This window comes from Paramisgurnus dabryanus, chromosome 23 (genome assembly GCF_030506205.2).
Source record: "Paramisgurnus dabryanus chromosome 23, PD_genome_1.1, whole genome shotgun sequence".
Taxonomy (NCBI): Eukaryota; Metazoa; Chordata; class Actinopteri; order Cypriniformes; family Cobitidae; genus Paramisgurnus; species Paramisgurnus dabryanus.
In genome coordinates this window covers 20,481,058-20,499,694 of record NC_133359.1, presented here as the reverse complement: position 1 = coordinate 20,499,694, position 18,637 = coordinate 20,481,058, and the positions used below count along the sequence as shown (strand labels likewise).

General features: G+C 38.8%; 1 protein-coding gene across 1 annotated transcript in view; it reads left to right on the top strand.

The window, feature by feature from the left end:
- Positions 1–353: 353 nt before the first annotated feature.
- LOC135787783 (GTPase IMAP family member 8-like) overlaps positions 354–18,637 on the top strand; it is a 50,318-nt gene continuing 32,034 nt past the window's right edge. Inside the window, exons 1-2 of the mRNA XM_073813407.1 lie at positions 354–426; positions 15,116–15,820. Of these exons, the coding sequence (XP_073669508.1) occupies positions 408–426; positions 15,116–15,820 (724 nt within the window). The 5' untranslated portion in view covers positions 354–407. The remainder of the gene's footprint in view (positions 427–15,115; positions 15,821–18,637) is intronic.

The following is an 18,637-nucleotide window of genomic DNA, read 5'->3' as shown; positions in this document are numbered from 1 at the left end:
TTTATCTTATATACATTTTATTTTTTGATGCATGTCGTTCAGTATTTATATGATTAATATGACTTCTCAGTAATGAGAAGTCATCTTTATTACAGAGGCTGCTGCCTTTTACATATTGCAATGAATTCAAAAACCTGAATATCTGCTTTAAAACAATTACATATTTATTAATTTCTAGTCATCGATTTATTGTTCTTTTATCATTACCTCAGTCAGATCTGATATGCTTTCTGATGTTTTATTAAGTCATAGAGTTTTAAACATGTAATAAACATTCAGACACACCCTTCTGTACACCTGTAAACCAGATTAGAAGCGACTTCAGCCATTTATGTAACTAAAAAACTGAAAGTAAAAACTGCCGGTGGGTGAAACTGGATTTACTCTGAAACTTTTACTGGGATAAGATGTCTAAAACGGACTCAGGTAAGCAATATAACTAAAACAATTTACATTATTACTTATCATAACACCATCAATGGCTTAAAAATGCACTAAAGCGCAAAAAACTAAACTTTGAGGGCAAAGTTGATGATGACAGACAGTATGACTGGCTTCTCTTCTGATATTTGTGACGCAAACGCGATAAAGTATACTGAATAATAAATTAATAAAGTTACTTTAACCTAAGTGGAAAATAATATGACAGCTAAAATATGAACACTCGTCTTAAATGTAATAGAAATACTTTAACTACATTTTTGCATATAAGCCTGACATCTTCAGAAGTTAAGTTTAAGTCAATAATGTATCAATACATACAAGCAAACACATTTAGCCTACGTTAACATTGTGTGTTCAGTTTTACTTTTGCAGTGTTTTCATCATATACTATAATGTAATATTACGTTGTTCATATTTGAACAAATTTATCAATTTAAAGGGTCACGTGTTTTTCAAACATCTGCTTCTTGTGGTGTTAAACGCGTAAATTCTGTAAAGTGACACTCTTCTTTGGGCAAAAACGCATATTTTAGCTTATATACTTGTGGTGTAAGTAAAACGAATAAAAATGGGAACCAACACAAAAGCTATTAAATGCCAGATTAGCATTACAATATAATAATAAATTAAATATGACATTCTAGCACGTCCCTTTTGCTTATTACACATAATGTTTACATTTCCTATAGGGATAGAAAATTCTGTCATTTACTCACATTTCTGATGAACATGAAGGAAGATAGTTTAAGGATCGTTTGTAACCAAGCAGTTTAGAGGCCTCATTGACTTCCATAATAGGAATAAAGGATACTAATGAAGTCAATGGGGCCTCTGATCGGTTTGATTACAAACAATCCTCAAAATGTCTTCCTTCGTGTTCATCAGAACAAAGAAATTTATACCGGTTATACATGTCTATGCTCCACTGTCCATTCTAACACATGCCACTTTGTGTTTCATTGCACACAGTGTTTACCAGTGTTAGGGGTTACGCATTAAAAGTAATGTGCATTACGTAATTGTGGAGGCCAACCTCTAAGCCTCAGCATAGTGTTCTCAACACGTAGCAGAAAGAAGTCCAGACTCTTTAGCTCTCTTTGGGTGGTGTTCTCGTTTATTATAAATATATCAAAAGAGGTATCATAAAATAGTTCTTTGCTCAGTGTTGATTGATAAAGTGCTGTTGTGCTAATAAATAAATTATTGTGGCAGACTCACGGCTATGGTAAGAACCATGTGTTCCCACCATCCACACCTTTCTCACTAATTACCACACCTGTAGATATATCTACTTTCCAGTGACGTGCTACACCATAGCTGCCAACTTCTGAGTTCAGCTTGGAGTGAGATTTTTTTTTTTGGGGGGGGGGGGGGTTGTGGTAATAATTTTTAAGTCCTTAACCAATTGATAATAGTGTGGATTTTAGCTATTTCTGTATAAAATAGTTGGAAAAACTGCATAAAAATGGATTACAATACAAATCTAATCATATTTTACAAATTAAATTGAAATAAAAGCTTTTACTGAGTTTATATGACTGAAATTAGAGTCTTTATTATTATTTCATACACTTCTATTATGCTTTCCTTCTGATAAAAGTGCCAAAAAAGTTCTTAAAATCTAATGAATAGGCTACTGGTCTCTGTAAAATGTATAACTGCAGATAACAGCAGCTTTGATTCAGTTTATCCACTGAGAAAGAGAAGCGTAAAGTGATGATTTGTGATTGATTGGTGATAGAGGGACTGTCACAATCAAATAAACCAAATGAGTACTTTATATTAAACTAAAGCAACAGATAATGTGCATGTCAAGACCATATAATTATATTTCGTATATATTATTGTTTATAGATGTCAAATATCAATTGACTTTTTTCTCTTTTATTAAAAACTGTCACAGCAAACATCACACAGGCTTGTACTGATTACAGACATGCACACGCGGGTGAGGGTTGATTAAAATAGCTGTTTTCTGAGGGTATCTGTGTGCGTGGAATCCGGGCAGGTCTCTGCTTCTCATCGAGACCTTGACGCTTTGTGTGTTCGACTGGTGCGGCGCTGACTGATCGGCTTATGACATCAGAGTAACGCGAGAGCAAAGGTAAAGGCGGACCCTTTTGTAACATTTCAAATGGCTCTCGCGGTACTCTGATGTCCTCGCTGCCGAACTTCCTGCGCAGCGCCACATAAAGTGAAATGCTCTTTGACTTTTTGCAGCAAAGTACCAGCAACATGAGAAGTGGTGGCACGCAAAAGACAGTAGGAAGGTACGCTTAAATATAAAAGTGTCAGTACTGCGAGCACTGGTTTAGCTACTTACATCGTGCGTTGCTCTTTCACCATCGCGCAGCCGCGCACTCGCTCTGTAGTTTGTAGCTGGCGCTCAGGCATCTGTAAACAATAACTCCACCTTCTTTGATTTGATTGGCCTTCGCATCATTTTGACTTTGACGAGCGCTTTATGTTGATTGAGGCAGGCCAGATAGAGATAGCTAGGCGTTTTACAGTAAGTACAATTAGGTATATTAGGCAATTATTTCATGACTTTTATTAAACTCAATGGGAATGTCAATGGTGGGCACGAGCCTGCGTGAGAAAATGGATGTGTGGCGTGAGAGCGTGAGAATGGGGTCAATTGCGGGTGTCTCACGGTGAATGCGTGAGAGTTGGCAGCTATGTGCTACACACAGTCAAAATAAGCAATAACTAAATTAACCAAACTAAGGGTGAATATAAATGGCTCCTACACCCCGGCCCCATAATTGTGACTATTTACTTTAACCACAATTACCCAAATCCTCTAATTTAAGCTAAAGGAGCCATTTTGCAGAGCCAAAAAAAATCTTCTCTTAAGCCTAGGACATCTGTATTCAGGTCATCTAGTGAGGTCCTCATCTATGACACTTCGGCTTCCATCAATAAGCTTTTGACTTTAAAAGCAAGATGTAATTGGGTGTAAGTGCTTCAAGGTAATTCGCATCATCAGAGGCCTTTGTGATGGGACGACTATTAAGAATGGCTTCAACTTCGCAAAGAATAGTATGAAAGCCCTCATCATCCAATGTTTGAAGTCTGAGTGTGGAAGAGAGGACCTTTTTCACAAGACGAATAAGCCGTTCCCCATCTTTCCTTGGAGGCGGCGACACACTACACACTCAGAGATGACCTTCCTACAGGCAGAATTGGCATGGGTAATCCAGCAATGCTTCCTAAAAGAAGACAGCATGCGATTTCTACCTGCATGACCCAGCTGTTGATGGAAATGCTTCAAGCGGAGTTTGGACACATGTTGCTCTTTAGAAAAAATGACAGGATGTTTCTCCACTTCAGGCATAGCAGCCCTACTGAGCCTTCCTCCCACCTGCAGCAATCCGCCCTCCAACACTGGATCCAGCTTGTAGAGATCGCTGTTTCGTTTAATAGTTCCTCCATCTTTCAAAACCGCAATCTCATCAGAAAACCTCTCTTGCTGGAAAAAGCCGATAATGGCACTTTCTGCCCTCTCAAGGTCACCTGTTGTCAGTGACGGGCCACGAAGTGCCAATTTTTCCTGTTGCATCTCTGCATAAAGGTGATTGTTTCTTCGGCCTCCATTGTTATGGCCAATGCTTTCAGAGGATTCAATAACCTTTCTCCTTTGGGACAATGTTAAAAGTACATCTCTAAGTCTAAGCATCCATGCCACAGACATTCTCAGCTTCTTAAAATCTGAAAACTGACTTAAAAACACCTTTGTTGTATTCAGTGGACTATGGGAGACAAAGGCATTCACCAGCAGGTCTTTCTTCACCTCAGGGTCATCCACAGGAATCAAAGGTTGTTCCATGATAGTCTTAGGCCATTCGGCTTCCCTCCTCAAGAGAAATTCTGTTCCCTTCAGCCACCGCTGACATGCAAGGAATTCTTCAACACTTAAACCTCTGGATGCCTCATCTGCTGGATTCAGTCTTGTACCAATGTGTCTCCACTGTGCAACATATGTTTCATTTCTGATTACAGTCACCCTATTAGCCACGAACATATGAAATCTCCTGGTCTCATTTCCAATATACTTCAAAACAGTTGTGCTACCTGTCCAGAACACTGATGGGCGTAGATCCAGCTGCATCTCCTTCTTCAGCATCTTGTCCACTCGGACAGCCAGGACAGCAGCAGTCAACTCAAGACAAGGAATTGTTTTTTGCTTTAAAGGAGTGACCCTTGGCTCTTTAATATTTCCCATGGTTCCATGAGCTTTGGCGCATTGGTGCCTATTAATAATTCCACCTCTGCCTCAAGACTGGGAACATTAATGCCTTCAAGGTATTTCCATCCCTCTAGGTCCTGTCGGGTGAGAATATTATATTATTAGAGTAAAGACTTCAGGTAAGTCCAGGAAGTTTTCTTCATTCAAGCTAGAAACCTTAACACTCTGGGGTCGGCTGCAGCGCGGGCGCCGCAAACTCTTTATTTTTCGATCACTCCCCAAAGAGACTTGGATAACTCTGCTGATTTTTGACATACAGATATGATTTATACATCATTTAAAACGTTAAATTGTCTAGTTTTTTTCTGTCCACTCCCAATAAAAACAGCATGTTGTGCTTTTCGCAAAATTAAGAAAATAAACATGATGCGCGTTTTGTTCTCTCTCCCTCAGTGAAGTCTTTTCAGAAACACGTCAGAAAAATGAACTGTAACTTAACGAATATTTGTCATATAAACAAAAGATAAATGTCTACATAATGCTTGGAATGTCTGCTTTTGGAAGATGTAAGTGAAATCGAAAACAAATATTGTAATTCGTTGTTAACTGTATTAGAAGAGAGAGATGTACCGTCTTTCTTCTGTTGCTTCATTATCTATAGTGAGCCACGCCCCGCTCCATTGAAGAAAAGAGCAGAGATCATCCATATTCATTAGTCAACCCCACAGTCAATGGACATTCCATTCCGTCTCTGCAGCCATTCACTGCTGTGTTGAGTTTTAATCCGAGTGCTGGAAACATGACATCTACTTGTTTACTCGTGACTGTAACTAAAGTTATCTCCAGACGCGAGTGTGACTCGATCGACGTCCAAACGCACACACAAACACACAATACCTCATATTTGAAGCGCTTTGTGGTATCATTATAAAAGATGCTTGCACACATCACATACTTGTTTACTCGCGCCTAAATCTCCAGACAGACGCGAGTGTGTGTGCTTTGTCAGTGTGACGGGATCGATGTCCGACATATAAATCCTTATTTACTTGCTTTCATGATCAACACGTGAGGTGGCGGCGGCTGTAAACAAACATTGATAAGTTTATTACGCGTGTCCACGCGTGGTTGTGTTTCTACTATTATGATTACAAAAACACAAATAGGAGTCCAGACAACGATAGGCAGTTGTTCTTTTGAGCTTTTTACTGCACAAAAGTAAACCTCTCGCTGGCCAACCAAACACAAACCCTGTGTTCACTTTATGATGGCCAAACAGTACCTTTACCATGATTAGGCTACTATGGTTTTTAAAAGGTAACTTATACTTGTGATATTAATAGAAAATATTTCTATATATATATATATATATATATATATATATATATATATATATATATATATATATATATATATATATATATATATATATATATATATATATATATATATATATAAATACATATAATGTGTGTGTGTGTGTGTGTGTGTTTACATTATATTGAAAAGTAAACCTTATCATGGTTTTACTACAGAGAAAGTTGCATTCCTGTTGAACATCCCCACAAGGCTTATTATGTGGCTCATTATTCAACTCTTTTGTCTCTCAGCTGTCAATCACTGATTATTCAGGAGCTTTCCCGCCTCCACGCATACAGCCTTTCCCAAGCAAAAGTGTCTTAGAAATTGTAAATCAATGTATTGCTTTATGTGATTGAGTAGGCCATATGATTTTCACATCATTTTGAAGAAAAAACTCTAGACTACTAGATCCAGTTTGGAAAGTCTTGGGAAAACATGTTTAGAATGAGTTTTGTGGTGTTATATCAGTGACTTAAAAATTTTGCTTTTTCAAAAACCACGCATAAACATTTTTCTCTCAAAAATACAAACATGTACATACATGTTGATTATATGATATTGTAGCCCAGTTTGTGATGAACACAGTGTTATGAGACTTTTGCCATTAATATGTTTTCAAGCAACTGAAAAAAGCACAAATGTCAGTGCATGTCAAAACTTCCCCAGGGCCCTAAAAACCCCTTAGACCCCAGAGGGTTAAGACCACTAAGCAATAATGTGTTTACAGACCTCTCTTGACCAAGGGTATGAAGAAGAATGTTAGTCTTGACTCCTGATAGATTTTGAGGACAGAAAGAGGCTGAACTTCCAGGGTCTAGAAAGGCATAGGTGTTCACAACCGTGCTTCCGGACTTAGCCTTCACCTGTACAGGCACAATAGAGAGAACACTTTCTTCACTTCCGGCCCCAGTATGGCCACATGTCTCCACTGTATGTTGGCTCTTACACACACAGCATAATTCTTCGTTGTTTTTCTGTGAAGCTGGCCCTCTGCCCTGTTGGTGCCAAGCTGCTGATGTAGTTGGTCCTGAGGCAGTATTAATAGCAGCAATGGCAGCTTGACCTCTTCCAGTATGTCTGCCCTTAGATTTAAAGTAAGGTTCTGACGGCATACCCTGTAGGTCACCAAAGAGAGGGTCAGACAGAATCTTTACCTGACGCTCAATGAAGGCCACAAAGTCTGGGAACATAGCTCTGTAACCACGAAGCTCCTGTCGCTCGCAGACAACAGATCTCCATTTTTCCCTCAGTTTATATGGCAACTTCATCATCATAAGGCGAAGATTAGATGGAACGTTCATCTCCTCCATATGCTGTAAATCTTCCATAACATTGCAACAATCCCTTAAAAAGAGTGAGAAAGACTGCAGAGCATTAGTGTCATCAACCCTCATCGTTGGCCACTTCATAGCCTTCTCTATATAAGATACAGCAATTTTCATTTCGTTGCCAAAGTGTTCCTTTAATAGATTCTTTGCTCTCTCATAGCCCTGGCCAGAAACCATGTTATAGCAACTCCAAACATGTTCTCTTGGCTGCCCTCTGGTGTATTGATCGAGATAATAAAGACATTCTTGTTTATCTGTAGTTTTCTTTTCAATAGCTTGTTCAAAAGCTCTAATGAAGGCAGCATTTTTTAATGGATCTTTGTCAAACTCTGGGATAGCCCGTGGAGGAAGAGAAGCTAAAGCTTGGTTCTGAACTAGCTGAGCAGTGATGTTAGTTTGCTGTTGCATAAGGTCATACAGAGCAGGATGTTGAACATTGTCCAGACAGGAATGAGGACGCAGATGTAATTACATACGTGTGCTCCCTAGTGAAGTCGACGGCTGAAGTCCTGGTGCAGCGTTGGTGGATCTAGGTCCCGGAGCATTCCCCTGCACTCTGGACCTGTAACAAGATGGCACATATGACACTGAGGACAAAGTGTTACTAGATCTTCCTGAAGGCTGGGCTTGTGGAATATGTAGCCTTTCTTTCGTACAGTCAATGGCAGAGAAACCGTCCTGTTAGAAACAGACAGCTTTATGAAGTTGCGAGACAGAAGCTGTGTTCAATAAACTTGATGTTTGTGATTTTAAATGAGCATGCAGATAGGTATTCATAGCATCTTCTCCATTATACTCTTCATACTCATCCACATCTTTAACACCACATACATTTTCAAACACAGTCAGTTTAGTTGTAGCACTAGCCAACTTGGCCTCAACCTCTAGCTGCTCTCTTTTCCTTCTCAGTTTTGCCTTTTAAATTTGAAGGGCTGCTTCTTCAGCATCAAGTTCATGCATTTTTCTCAAAGCTGCTGCAGACTGTAAAAGTGCAGCCCTTTCAGCCTTTGCCTTTAGATGTACAAAAATAAAACTGGAAGCTTGAATAAACAGAAGAGCGACCTTTCTGTTTTGACCCTTTAGTTGAAACATTGGATATACTATCTTCAGGCCTTATATCAAAATGTATTATAGACAGCACATCAAGAGTCTCATCATCCCTTTTCACAGCAGTATCAGCCAACCATTGCTTCACATCATTCTCAAATGTATTCATTCCATTTAGTTTCTGTGCAAACCAATTTTGTTGTTTGTCATATTCAAGGTCCGGCATAGGGATTTTCAACCACGTAGTTTGAGTTTCTAAAACCTCCTTACACAACATGGTATATTTGTTTAGACATTTCTTCACATCAGACAATGTTTGAGATGTAATTTTCCAGTAAGGAGCTCATTAATCCTTTGCTTAATTTCATTAATTTGCACAATTTGAGATTTACGGTTTTTCTGCAGGTTTTCAAACAGCATTGTAAATCCTTTAGCAGTTATTTTTCTTGTGCATTTCCCTAAGTCATCAACAACCGAACTAGGTTTATCAGGAGAATTATTTTCACCTGTAGCCACAAAAGTGCCTTTGGCATTGTCAAGCAATTGTTCTTCCTCTGCACTCATCTTTGTGCGTTAAGGGCATTAAGTTCAAGCGCCTGATGAAACAGCACAATAACCTTTCTTATGCGGAGACAGCCTATAGAACTCACAACACAGCACTTAATAATCCGAACGTCGGAATTTCTTTCAACTAACAGCACAGGTAGCCTAATTTTACAAAGCACAGCACTGAAACAGTATTTCAATTTAATTTCAAAGGTCCAAGTTTACTTTCCAATTCCATCTGCAGAAAATAGGAAAGTGTATCCACCAGCTTTCCGTGGTTGCAGTATGTACTAGGTAACAATGTGAAGACTTACAGATGTTTAAATTAAGACTCCCAGGCTCCGCAACGGGTAAACAATAAAATGAGACGAGCGATCCTTTCAATATCCAAATCCAAACAATCGGGAAAAGGTTCTTACGGTGTGGAGACTAACCTCTAAGCCTCAGCATGGATGGCATGGTGTTCTCAACGCGTAGCAGAAGTCCAGACTCTTTAGCTCTCTTTGGGTTGTGTTCCCGTTTATTATAAATATATCAAAAGAGGCAGGGGCGTTGCTAGACATAAAGCTCTACTGGGGCACAGGCCCCCCATTTTTTGCTGACTTTTTTTTGAAAGCCTGCTGTGTGCAAGAGGTGTGCAACACTTCTATACAATGTCCTTTGCTTAACCCACTATTCTACAGTGCAAAAGATACATATACATGTGTAATCTTCATTATACCTAACATTATTAACATGTTTGGAGGCATAAATGGCATAACATGTTTGGAAATAATGATAGCAGAGAAATATTTTCTACATTATACAATGATAACAATGATTAATAACTTATTTTTACAAGAATATTTAAGAAACCAGTCATTTTATGACTGCTAAACTATATAATCTCAGTCAAGGTTACTGCTAACTGTTTGTGTTATGTCCTAGAGTTAAATATTTGTAAACTTAATATTAATTTCATATCTGAAAATACAGAACAGTATAACACATACATCTGTTGATTTTCTCAGCAACAATGCAATTCTTTAGACTTGACAAGAGGTTTTCCTGAGATTTTTCCTCTAATGTTTGAGACCTGACAGGGTCAGGATGTAGTTTGTCTAACCTCCCTTAAACGTTTCATCTCTCCTTTCTTCTTCTCTTTCCCTGCTTTGCACAAAACATTTCTGATGTCCATCTACAGAAGCCAATAATGATGGAGTCAAAATAAGATTAGCATTATTATTTAGAAACTTACTTTAGTTTCGTTATGCTTTCATAAGCACTCGTGTGGCGTCACCTTTTGAATGCGGTTGTGCGCGGTGAACGCAAACGCGCGCGGCCATGGATACGTGCGTGCACGAGTCAATGCGAATGCTTCGTCGCTTTTACAAGCCTAAATTGAGTAACTACTTTGCATAAAGATCTGTTTTTGCTGCGATTGTCTTTGTAAAGGATTGCACTAGTTAACTGCTAAAATTTTAACTTGAGATTTACACCGGGGCACAAAAGATTTACACTGGGGCACGTGCCCCAGTAAAAGGGGTCTAGCGACGCCCCTGAAAAGAGGTATCATAAAATAGTTATTTGCCCAGTGTTGATTGATAAAGTGCTGTTGTGCTGAAAAATAAATTATTGTGGCAGACTCACGGCTACGGTAAGAACTGTGTGCTCCCCACCATCCACACCTTTCTCATTAATACCACACCTGTAGATATTTCTACTTTCCAGTGACGTGCTACACCCAGTGCAATATTCCCCTAGTGGCCAAAATAAGCAATAACTAAATTAACCAAACTAAAGGTGAATATAAATGGCTCCTACAGTAATAATATTACTTTTCTAAAGTAACAAGTAAAGTAATGCATTACTTTATAAATGTACACATTAATATTTGAGTCATGCGAGTTACTTTTCAGTTTAATTAATTCGATTAAAAAAAATTATGTACTGAATTAAACTGAACATATTCATGTAGAATTACGCACGGAGAATGAAAATGGACACATGAATGACAGACTCAGAGTTTGAATACCTCATTTATTGAACATGAACATTACAAACATTTAAATAAACATATCTTAAAATAAACATTTAAATGGATTCTCCATAAGTTAATATAAAATGTAATTTCTGAATTGTGCAGGTGTTGTCAGGACTCTGCCACGAGAGTCTTGTTTTATATTTATGTTTTATAGTGATGGCAGGGTTCTGACAGTCTCTTGTTTCATGTGGAGGCTCATGCCTTGTTTATTGTGGCATGTGCCTCTGGTGTCTCGTCTCTAGTCCCCGCCCTCCTTGTTCTCCCTGTTAATTATTCATTATCCGTTCATCCCTCTCACCTGTGTTGCCCTCGTTATCTTGTTTAGTTTCCCCTATTTAATCTCCTCTTGTCTTGTGCTGGTTCATTGTGATCATTCGTGTCGTGTCATGCAGTCATTATTGTTCAGTAGTGTGTCATCTTAGTAGTTCATCATGTTTAGTCAGTGTTCGTAATATCTTGTTTAATGTTGTCTTGCCCCCTCATGGGCTTTTGTTTTTCATGTTTTATGTAAATAAACGTTCTGTGTTCACTCCCCGACATTGCCTGCGCTTGGGTCCTCTTGTTTCCCGTGTCAATCCTCACAGGTGTAGTTTTGTCAGACGGAGAGAAAGAGCTGCGGTCATCTTCACGTTCCGGTAACGCTGCTCTACCTTCACCAGTCCAAAACGCCAAACGTGTCACACAAAAATTTAAAATAAAGACAATAAAATAAATAAAGGTTAAAGAACATCTACACGTTTTCATAAAAATAAATTTATTTGTTGTGAAGTAGTATCATCCCTTATAAAACGAAATAAACGAAATTTCTTTTCAGATGTACATTCAGGGGCGTAACTATCGGTAAGCGGTGCTGACGGGGCCCACCCGACTGGAAGATTTTGATTGACAGTCGGGGGGACCTATCGCATATTCAACACTCCCGGGTTTTCTCACGGGTTTTCAATGCTTGGCAACGTGCAAACTGTGTGGTTGCATCGCCCAGTGAAATCACCGCTAGCGATAGAGCCCAACCAATCAGAGCCCACAGTTTCTGTGCACGTTTGAAATCGTCTGGTTTGTATCTTTTGGTTTTTCAACACAAACAAGAAACACTGACGCTTTAAAAACTCAAACACTACACTGGACACCTGAAGCAAAGCACAAAAGTGCAGCAGTAAGTAAACAAATGATTTTAAACAGTATGGATCTATCTTTTTGCGTATGTAATGATTGAACTGTGTTTTTGTCTGAACAATCTCCGCTATCGCGGCTGTCAGGATCATGACGCACACTGGAGTTTTACCACCTGCAAAATAGAAAACAATGGAACAAAATAAGGTGATGATTTTCGAGTATCAAATGGCCAGTATTTTGTTATTCTTGAACCCATAGACTTGATGTCGTTTTAAAGTTTTTTTCAAGCTCTTTCTATCTGAACAACTAGTTTTAGCATTTAACCATGTTTAACATTTTTGTCACATACCTACATCATGCCATCCAGAACTGAAGCCCTGGAAAATGCCGCTATAAATTATAATGTGGTTATAATGTAACGCTATAGCCTATAATGTGAGTGAGCATCTTTTCTTATATATTTAGACCTAGACGTATGTGTGGATAGTGCTGCCATGAGCAGTGTTTTTTCATATGGTGCGCCGTCACCAGTGTTTTGTTTTTGTTGTGGTGCGCGTAGTCTATATCTGATTTTGTCAGTAATCTCATCTCTTATGCTGTGTCTCTATGATCCTGTCCTATTCATTGTAGCCTGCTTGTGGACATTGCGTCATCACGTACTGTAGTAGAGGGCCCGCCTTGATAATCCTGCTTAGGGGCCCGGTGTTGGCTCGTTACGCTACTGTGTACATTCCTGTCGGTGCAGCATAAAATGCGGTTTATACTGTCGGGCGAGATTCTGTGAGCCTTAATAAGTGTGTTTAAATGCTGTTTTCATAACTCTTAAGCAACTAAAATAAGTTTTTGTGAAATTTAAACGGGTCTCAGTTCAGAGAAACGACCGGTCCTGTCCAACGCCGTGCACTGGCGGTTGCCCGCTCTGATTGAGTTCAGCTGGGCGGGAGGCCTGTGCTGTTTCATGTTTCCTATGTGAATGGCAGTTTGTGTGTATTTAATCTATTTTGACTTATTTAAGGGAAACTTTGAGACCAAAAAGTTTTAATAAGCTAACCTAAATAGAAAAGGAAATTAATGTTTATATAATTGTAAAGGTAATGAAATTACCTCCCTGGGATGTAAAAGTTATGTTGCCTGTATATTATGAAATTACCAAAATAGTACGAATTTATTACGTAACTGGGACGTAGTTGGTTATCTTGCGACGTTAGGAGACCGTACTGGCGACGTGGTAATTTGGTACTGTAATGGTAATCAATTACCTCCCTAGGAAGTAACAGTTACATTGCCAGCTGGTAAGTCATGAAATTACAAAAATTACCAATAAATTACGTAACTAGTAGGTTGTGTGTTAGCTGGGTAATCGATTAATCTAGCACTGAATCGATCGATTAATCGAATAAAAGTTTTTTGTGTTTTTTTAAACAACCAAAACAAATAATGCATAACGAAAATGACGTGGCTGTTAAATGATCAAGCATTTGGCTTTTATTTTAAAAAACAGAGGTATTGAGATTTGGCTCCAAAAATAAGCCTATTTATTTCAATTTTTACCCATTTAGTGTTTATAAGTGCCAGTGCCAACGATTAAGCAATTTAATTTATTAATATGCACAGCAGGTTTCATGCTGTCATCTACCCCTGACGTCAAAGTAAATGTCTGGTTTATGTTCATTTGAACACCTGCAGCATTTACCATTAGGCTACTAACAAATTATATATCATTTCTGGGGTGAGCCTTTTTGCTATGGTACGTGTGTGTGTGTGTGTGTGTGTGTGTGTGTGTGTGTGTGTGTGTGTGTGTGTGTGTGTGTGTGTGTGTGTGTGTGTGTGTGTGTGTGTGTGTGTGTGTGTGTGTGTGTGTGTGTGTGTGTGTGTGTGTGTGTGTCTGTGTCTGTGTCTGTGTCTGTGTCTGTGTGTGTTTGTGTGTCCACGTGTGTTTGTGACACCCCAGTCAGACCAGTTGCTTCATTGCAGTTTGGTACGGCAGAATTACATACATTCATTTTCAATAACGCTGCATTTGGTTTGCATCACTTGCATTGCGGTGCATTTTAGGTGAAGCATCCGTTCGAAAAATCACAACATCACGTCCTAGTGTATACAGTGAATGCATGCTGAAATTACTGTTGCCTGGCTACATAAAAGTTTAAGCATATGTGATGCATTGAGCGATTTGCATGAAGCTAGCATGATGCTAGCATGATTAGCATGAAGCTAGCATCATGTTAGCATGATTAGCATGAAGCTAGCATGATGCTAGCATGATTAGCATGAAGCTAGCATGATGATAGCATGATTAGCATGAAACTAGCATGATGTTAGCATGATTAGCATGAAGCTAGCATGATGCTAGCATGATTAGCATGAAGCTAGCATGATGCTAGCATGATTAGCATGAAGCTAGCATGATGCTAGTATGATTAGCATGAAGCTAGCATGATTAGCATGAAGTTAGCATGATGTTAGCATGATTAGCATGAAGCTAGCATGATGTTAGCATGATTAGCATGAAGCTAGCATGATTAGCATGACTTGCGTGAGAGAGACGAGGGTGCATGTGTGTGTGTGAAGGGGTTCTTTTTTAGGCTATACTCTCTTGCAATTGAACGTGAATACGTTTACTACTTAAAAACATCAAAGCTAAACATCATATCTAGTCAAACCGCATAACGACTTCGCTACAAATACAGTGTGGGATTAAACTCAGTGAACATCAATAGGCTTAGGCTACGTTACCTTGTTTCAGCGACGCTTGATGAAACAGCAATGGATGTTGTCGGTTCAGATGCTGAATGTAATAATAAGAATGTAATGATCCTAAACTTTAGACATTCTCTGCCGTTTATGGACATATTTACTCTCCGCCATCGCGCCAACTAAATTAAAAAATTATTGCGCGCTATGATGTGCTTCCTGAACATTGAATAACGGTCTGTGTGAGACAATAAAAAGTTTAATAGTTACATCATATGTTTATCCTTTTCAACTGTATCACAGATTAATGTAATGTGATTATCTTCATGCAAAATAATTTTAAATAAGTGTTTTGTGTATTTGTAACAGGTGGCACCCAGAACCTCTCAGATCTGAGGATTATGTTATTAGGGAACAAAAGATCTGATAAGAGTTCATTAGGAAACATCATCCTGAACAGAGAAGAGTTTGACTTGAAGACATCTGCTCAGTGTGTGAAGAGACTGAGAGAAGTAGCAGACAGACACATCACTGTGATTGAAGCTCCTGGATGGTGGATTGATGAACCTGTAGAGGAGAGCACTGAGTTACTGAAAGAAGAGATTTTATTCAGTGTGTCTCTGTGTCCTCCAGGACCTCACGTTTTTCTTCTGGTTGTACGTGTGGACACCAGATTTAAAGAGGATGATAGAAAAGTATTTCAGGGTTATGTTGATCTTCTCAGTGAGAGAGTCTGGAGTCACACTATAGTGCTCTTCACTCATGGAGACTTTCTAGGAGACACAACTATAGAGAAACACATTGAGAGGGAAGGTGAGGATCTCCAGTGGCTGGTGGATAAATGTGGGAACAGATATCATCTTCTCAATAATAACAACAGAAGTGATGAGACTCAGATCAAAGATCTGCTGAAGAAGATAGAGGAGACGTTGACAGAAAACAACGGTTGCTGTTTTGAATTGGACAGAAATATTTTAAGGGAGATGGAAGAGAGAAGGAGAGCAGAGGAAGAGAGAGCAGAAGAACGAATGAAGAGGATGAAGAAACAGAGAGAGATGATCAGATCACAGATGAGTGAGTAAACATTGCTTCTTTAATTTATAGTGAATGTTAATGATGAGGGCAGTTGGATATATCACAAACCAGATTTAATCTCGTGTCACCAGCATGAGAACTGTTGATGAGTGATATCAAATTAAGTGACTCTAATCTACTTATCAATAACATATTTAATAGGGCTGCACGATGCGATATGCAATAACTAATGGTTTAAATCAGTTTAAATAATAATAAAATTTAAAAACTAAAAGTCATAAAACAACCTAAGTTTCACATTCTTTCTGGGAAAAGAGACATCTGTCTCTTTGTCTGATCAGTCCATCTGCTATCTGCATTCACCCAAAACTCAGACTATGCATAACTTTTTGAAGTATTAAAATAATTTGGTTATTGCAAAACATTGCCAGTTGTGTATTGCGATATGCCCACTTGCGGTATTTGGATTATTTCAATGTATCTTGCAGACCTTATATTTAGGTTTTGATTATTTAGTCTGGATGTACAACCCCAAAACAGAAAAAGTTGGGACACTGTAGAAATTGTGAGTAAAAAAGTAATGGAATAATTTACAAATCTCATAAACTTATATTTTATTCACAGTAGAATATAGATAACGTATCAAATGTAGAAAGTGAGATATTTTGAAATGTCATGCCAAATATTGGCTCATTTTGGATTTCATGAGAGCTACACATTCCAAAAAAAGTTGGGACAGGTAGCAATAAGGGGCCAGAAAATTTAAATGTACATATAAGGAACAGTTGAAAGACCAACTTGCAACTTATTAGGTCAATTGGCAACATGATTGGGTATAAAAAGAGCCTCTCAGAATGGCAGTGTCTCTCAGTGGTCAAGATGGGCAGAGAATCACCAATTCTCCCAATGCTGCGGTGAAAAATAGTTTTCTGAGTTTCTCAGAGAAAAATTGCAATGAGATTGAAGTTATCATCATCTACAGTGCATAATATCATCCAAAGATTCAGAGAATCTGGAACAATCTCTGTGCGTAAGGGTCAAGACCGGAAAACCATACCGGATGCCTGTGATCTTCGGGCCCTTAGACGGCACTGCATCACATACAGGAATGCTACCGTAATGGAAATCACAACATGGGCTCTGGAATACTTCCAGAACACATTGTCAGTGAACACAATCCACCGTGTCATTCGCTGTTGCCAGCTAAAACTCTATAGGTCAAAAAAGAAGCCATATCTAAACATGATCCAGAAGCACAGGCGTTTTCCCTGGGCAAGGCTCATTTAAAATGGACTTTGGCAAAGTGGAAAACTGTTCTGTGGTCCAACGAATCAAAATTTGAAGTTCTTTTTGAAAAACTGGGATGCCATTTCATCCGGACTAAAGAGGACAAGGACAACCCAAGTTGTTATTAGCGCTCTTTTCAGAAGCCTGCATCTCTGATGGTTTGGGGTTGCATGAGTGCGTGTGGCATGGTCAGCTTACACATCTGGAAAGGCACCATCAATGCTGAAAGGTTTATCCAAGTTCTAGATACATATGATCCCATTCAGACGTCGTCTCTTTCAGGGTAAGACCTTGCATTTTCCAACATGACAATGCCAGACCACATAGTGCATCAATTACAACATCAAGACTGCATAGAAGAATGATCTGAGTACTGAAATGGCCAGCCTGCAGTCCAGATCTTTCACCCAAAGAAAAGATTTGGTGCATCATAAAGAGGAAGATGTGACAAAGAAGACCTAAGACAGTTGAGCAACTAGAAGTCTGTATTAGACAAGAATAGGACAACATTCCCATTCCTAAACATTGGTCCTCCTCCAGCTGTTCCTTTATATGCACATTTAACTTTTCTGGCCTCTTATTGCTACCTGTCCCAACTTTTTTTGGAATGTGTAGCTCTCATGAAATCCAAAATGAGCCAATATTTGGCATGACATTTCAAAATATCTTACTTTCAACATTTGATATGTTATCTATATTCTACTGTGAATAAAATATAAGTTTATGAGATTTGTAAATTATTCCATTCCTTTTTTACTCATAATTTCTACAGTGTCCCAACTTTTTCTGTTTTGGGGTTGTAATAAATATAAACTTATTTCAAAATCTAAATGAGAAAAAAAATCTAAGTGCGTTCCGTATCAGTTCAAAACGGAACAAGAACTTTATGGGCCATATGGGCAATTGACTTTGTCAGTGACGCTTGTATCATTCGTATTTTGCACCGGCGCACAGCGGGTTTTTACCTCCACAGACGCACGTCGGCAAACTAGGGAATGAACTTGCGCTCCCTGGGCGGTTCAGCGCAAAAAAGGAGGCGTGTTGCGGCACAATACATACCTGATGCTATTTTGCAGTTTCAAAAAACAATTGCGCCACTGACCAAAAAAAAAGTAGTCTAAAGTCAGTGGTGCGTTGCGCGTGGTTCATTATGCTATTTTAAAGGGATAGTTCGGCCAAAAACGATATTAAACCCATGATTTACTCACCCCCAAGCTGTCCGAGTTGCATATGTCCATCGTTTTTCAGACAAACACATTTTCGGATATTTTAGAAAATATTTTAGATCTTTCTGTTGATTAAATGTAATGTTACGGGGTCCAGCAATAGTCCACGACCTTCAAGTCCAAAAAAGTGCGTCCATCCTTCACAAATTAAATCCAAACGGCTCCAGGATGATAAACAAAGGTCTTCTGTGGGTAATCCGTGCGGTGTTGTTGTAGAAATATCCATATTTAAAATGTTATTAACGTTATAAACTACCTTCCGGTAGCGCCGCCATCTTAGAGTGATGCGCATTCAGGATGAGAGCTTACGCAGCGTACAGAGTTTCTCTGCTGCTGCTCTGTC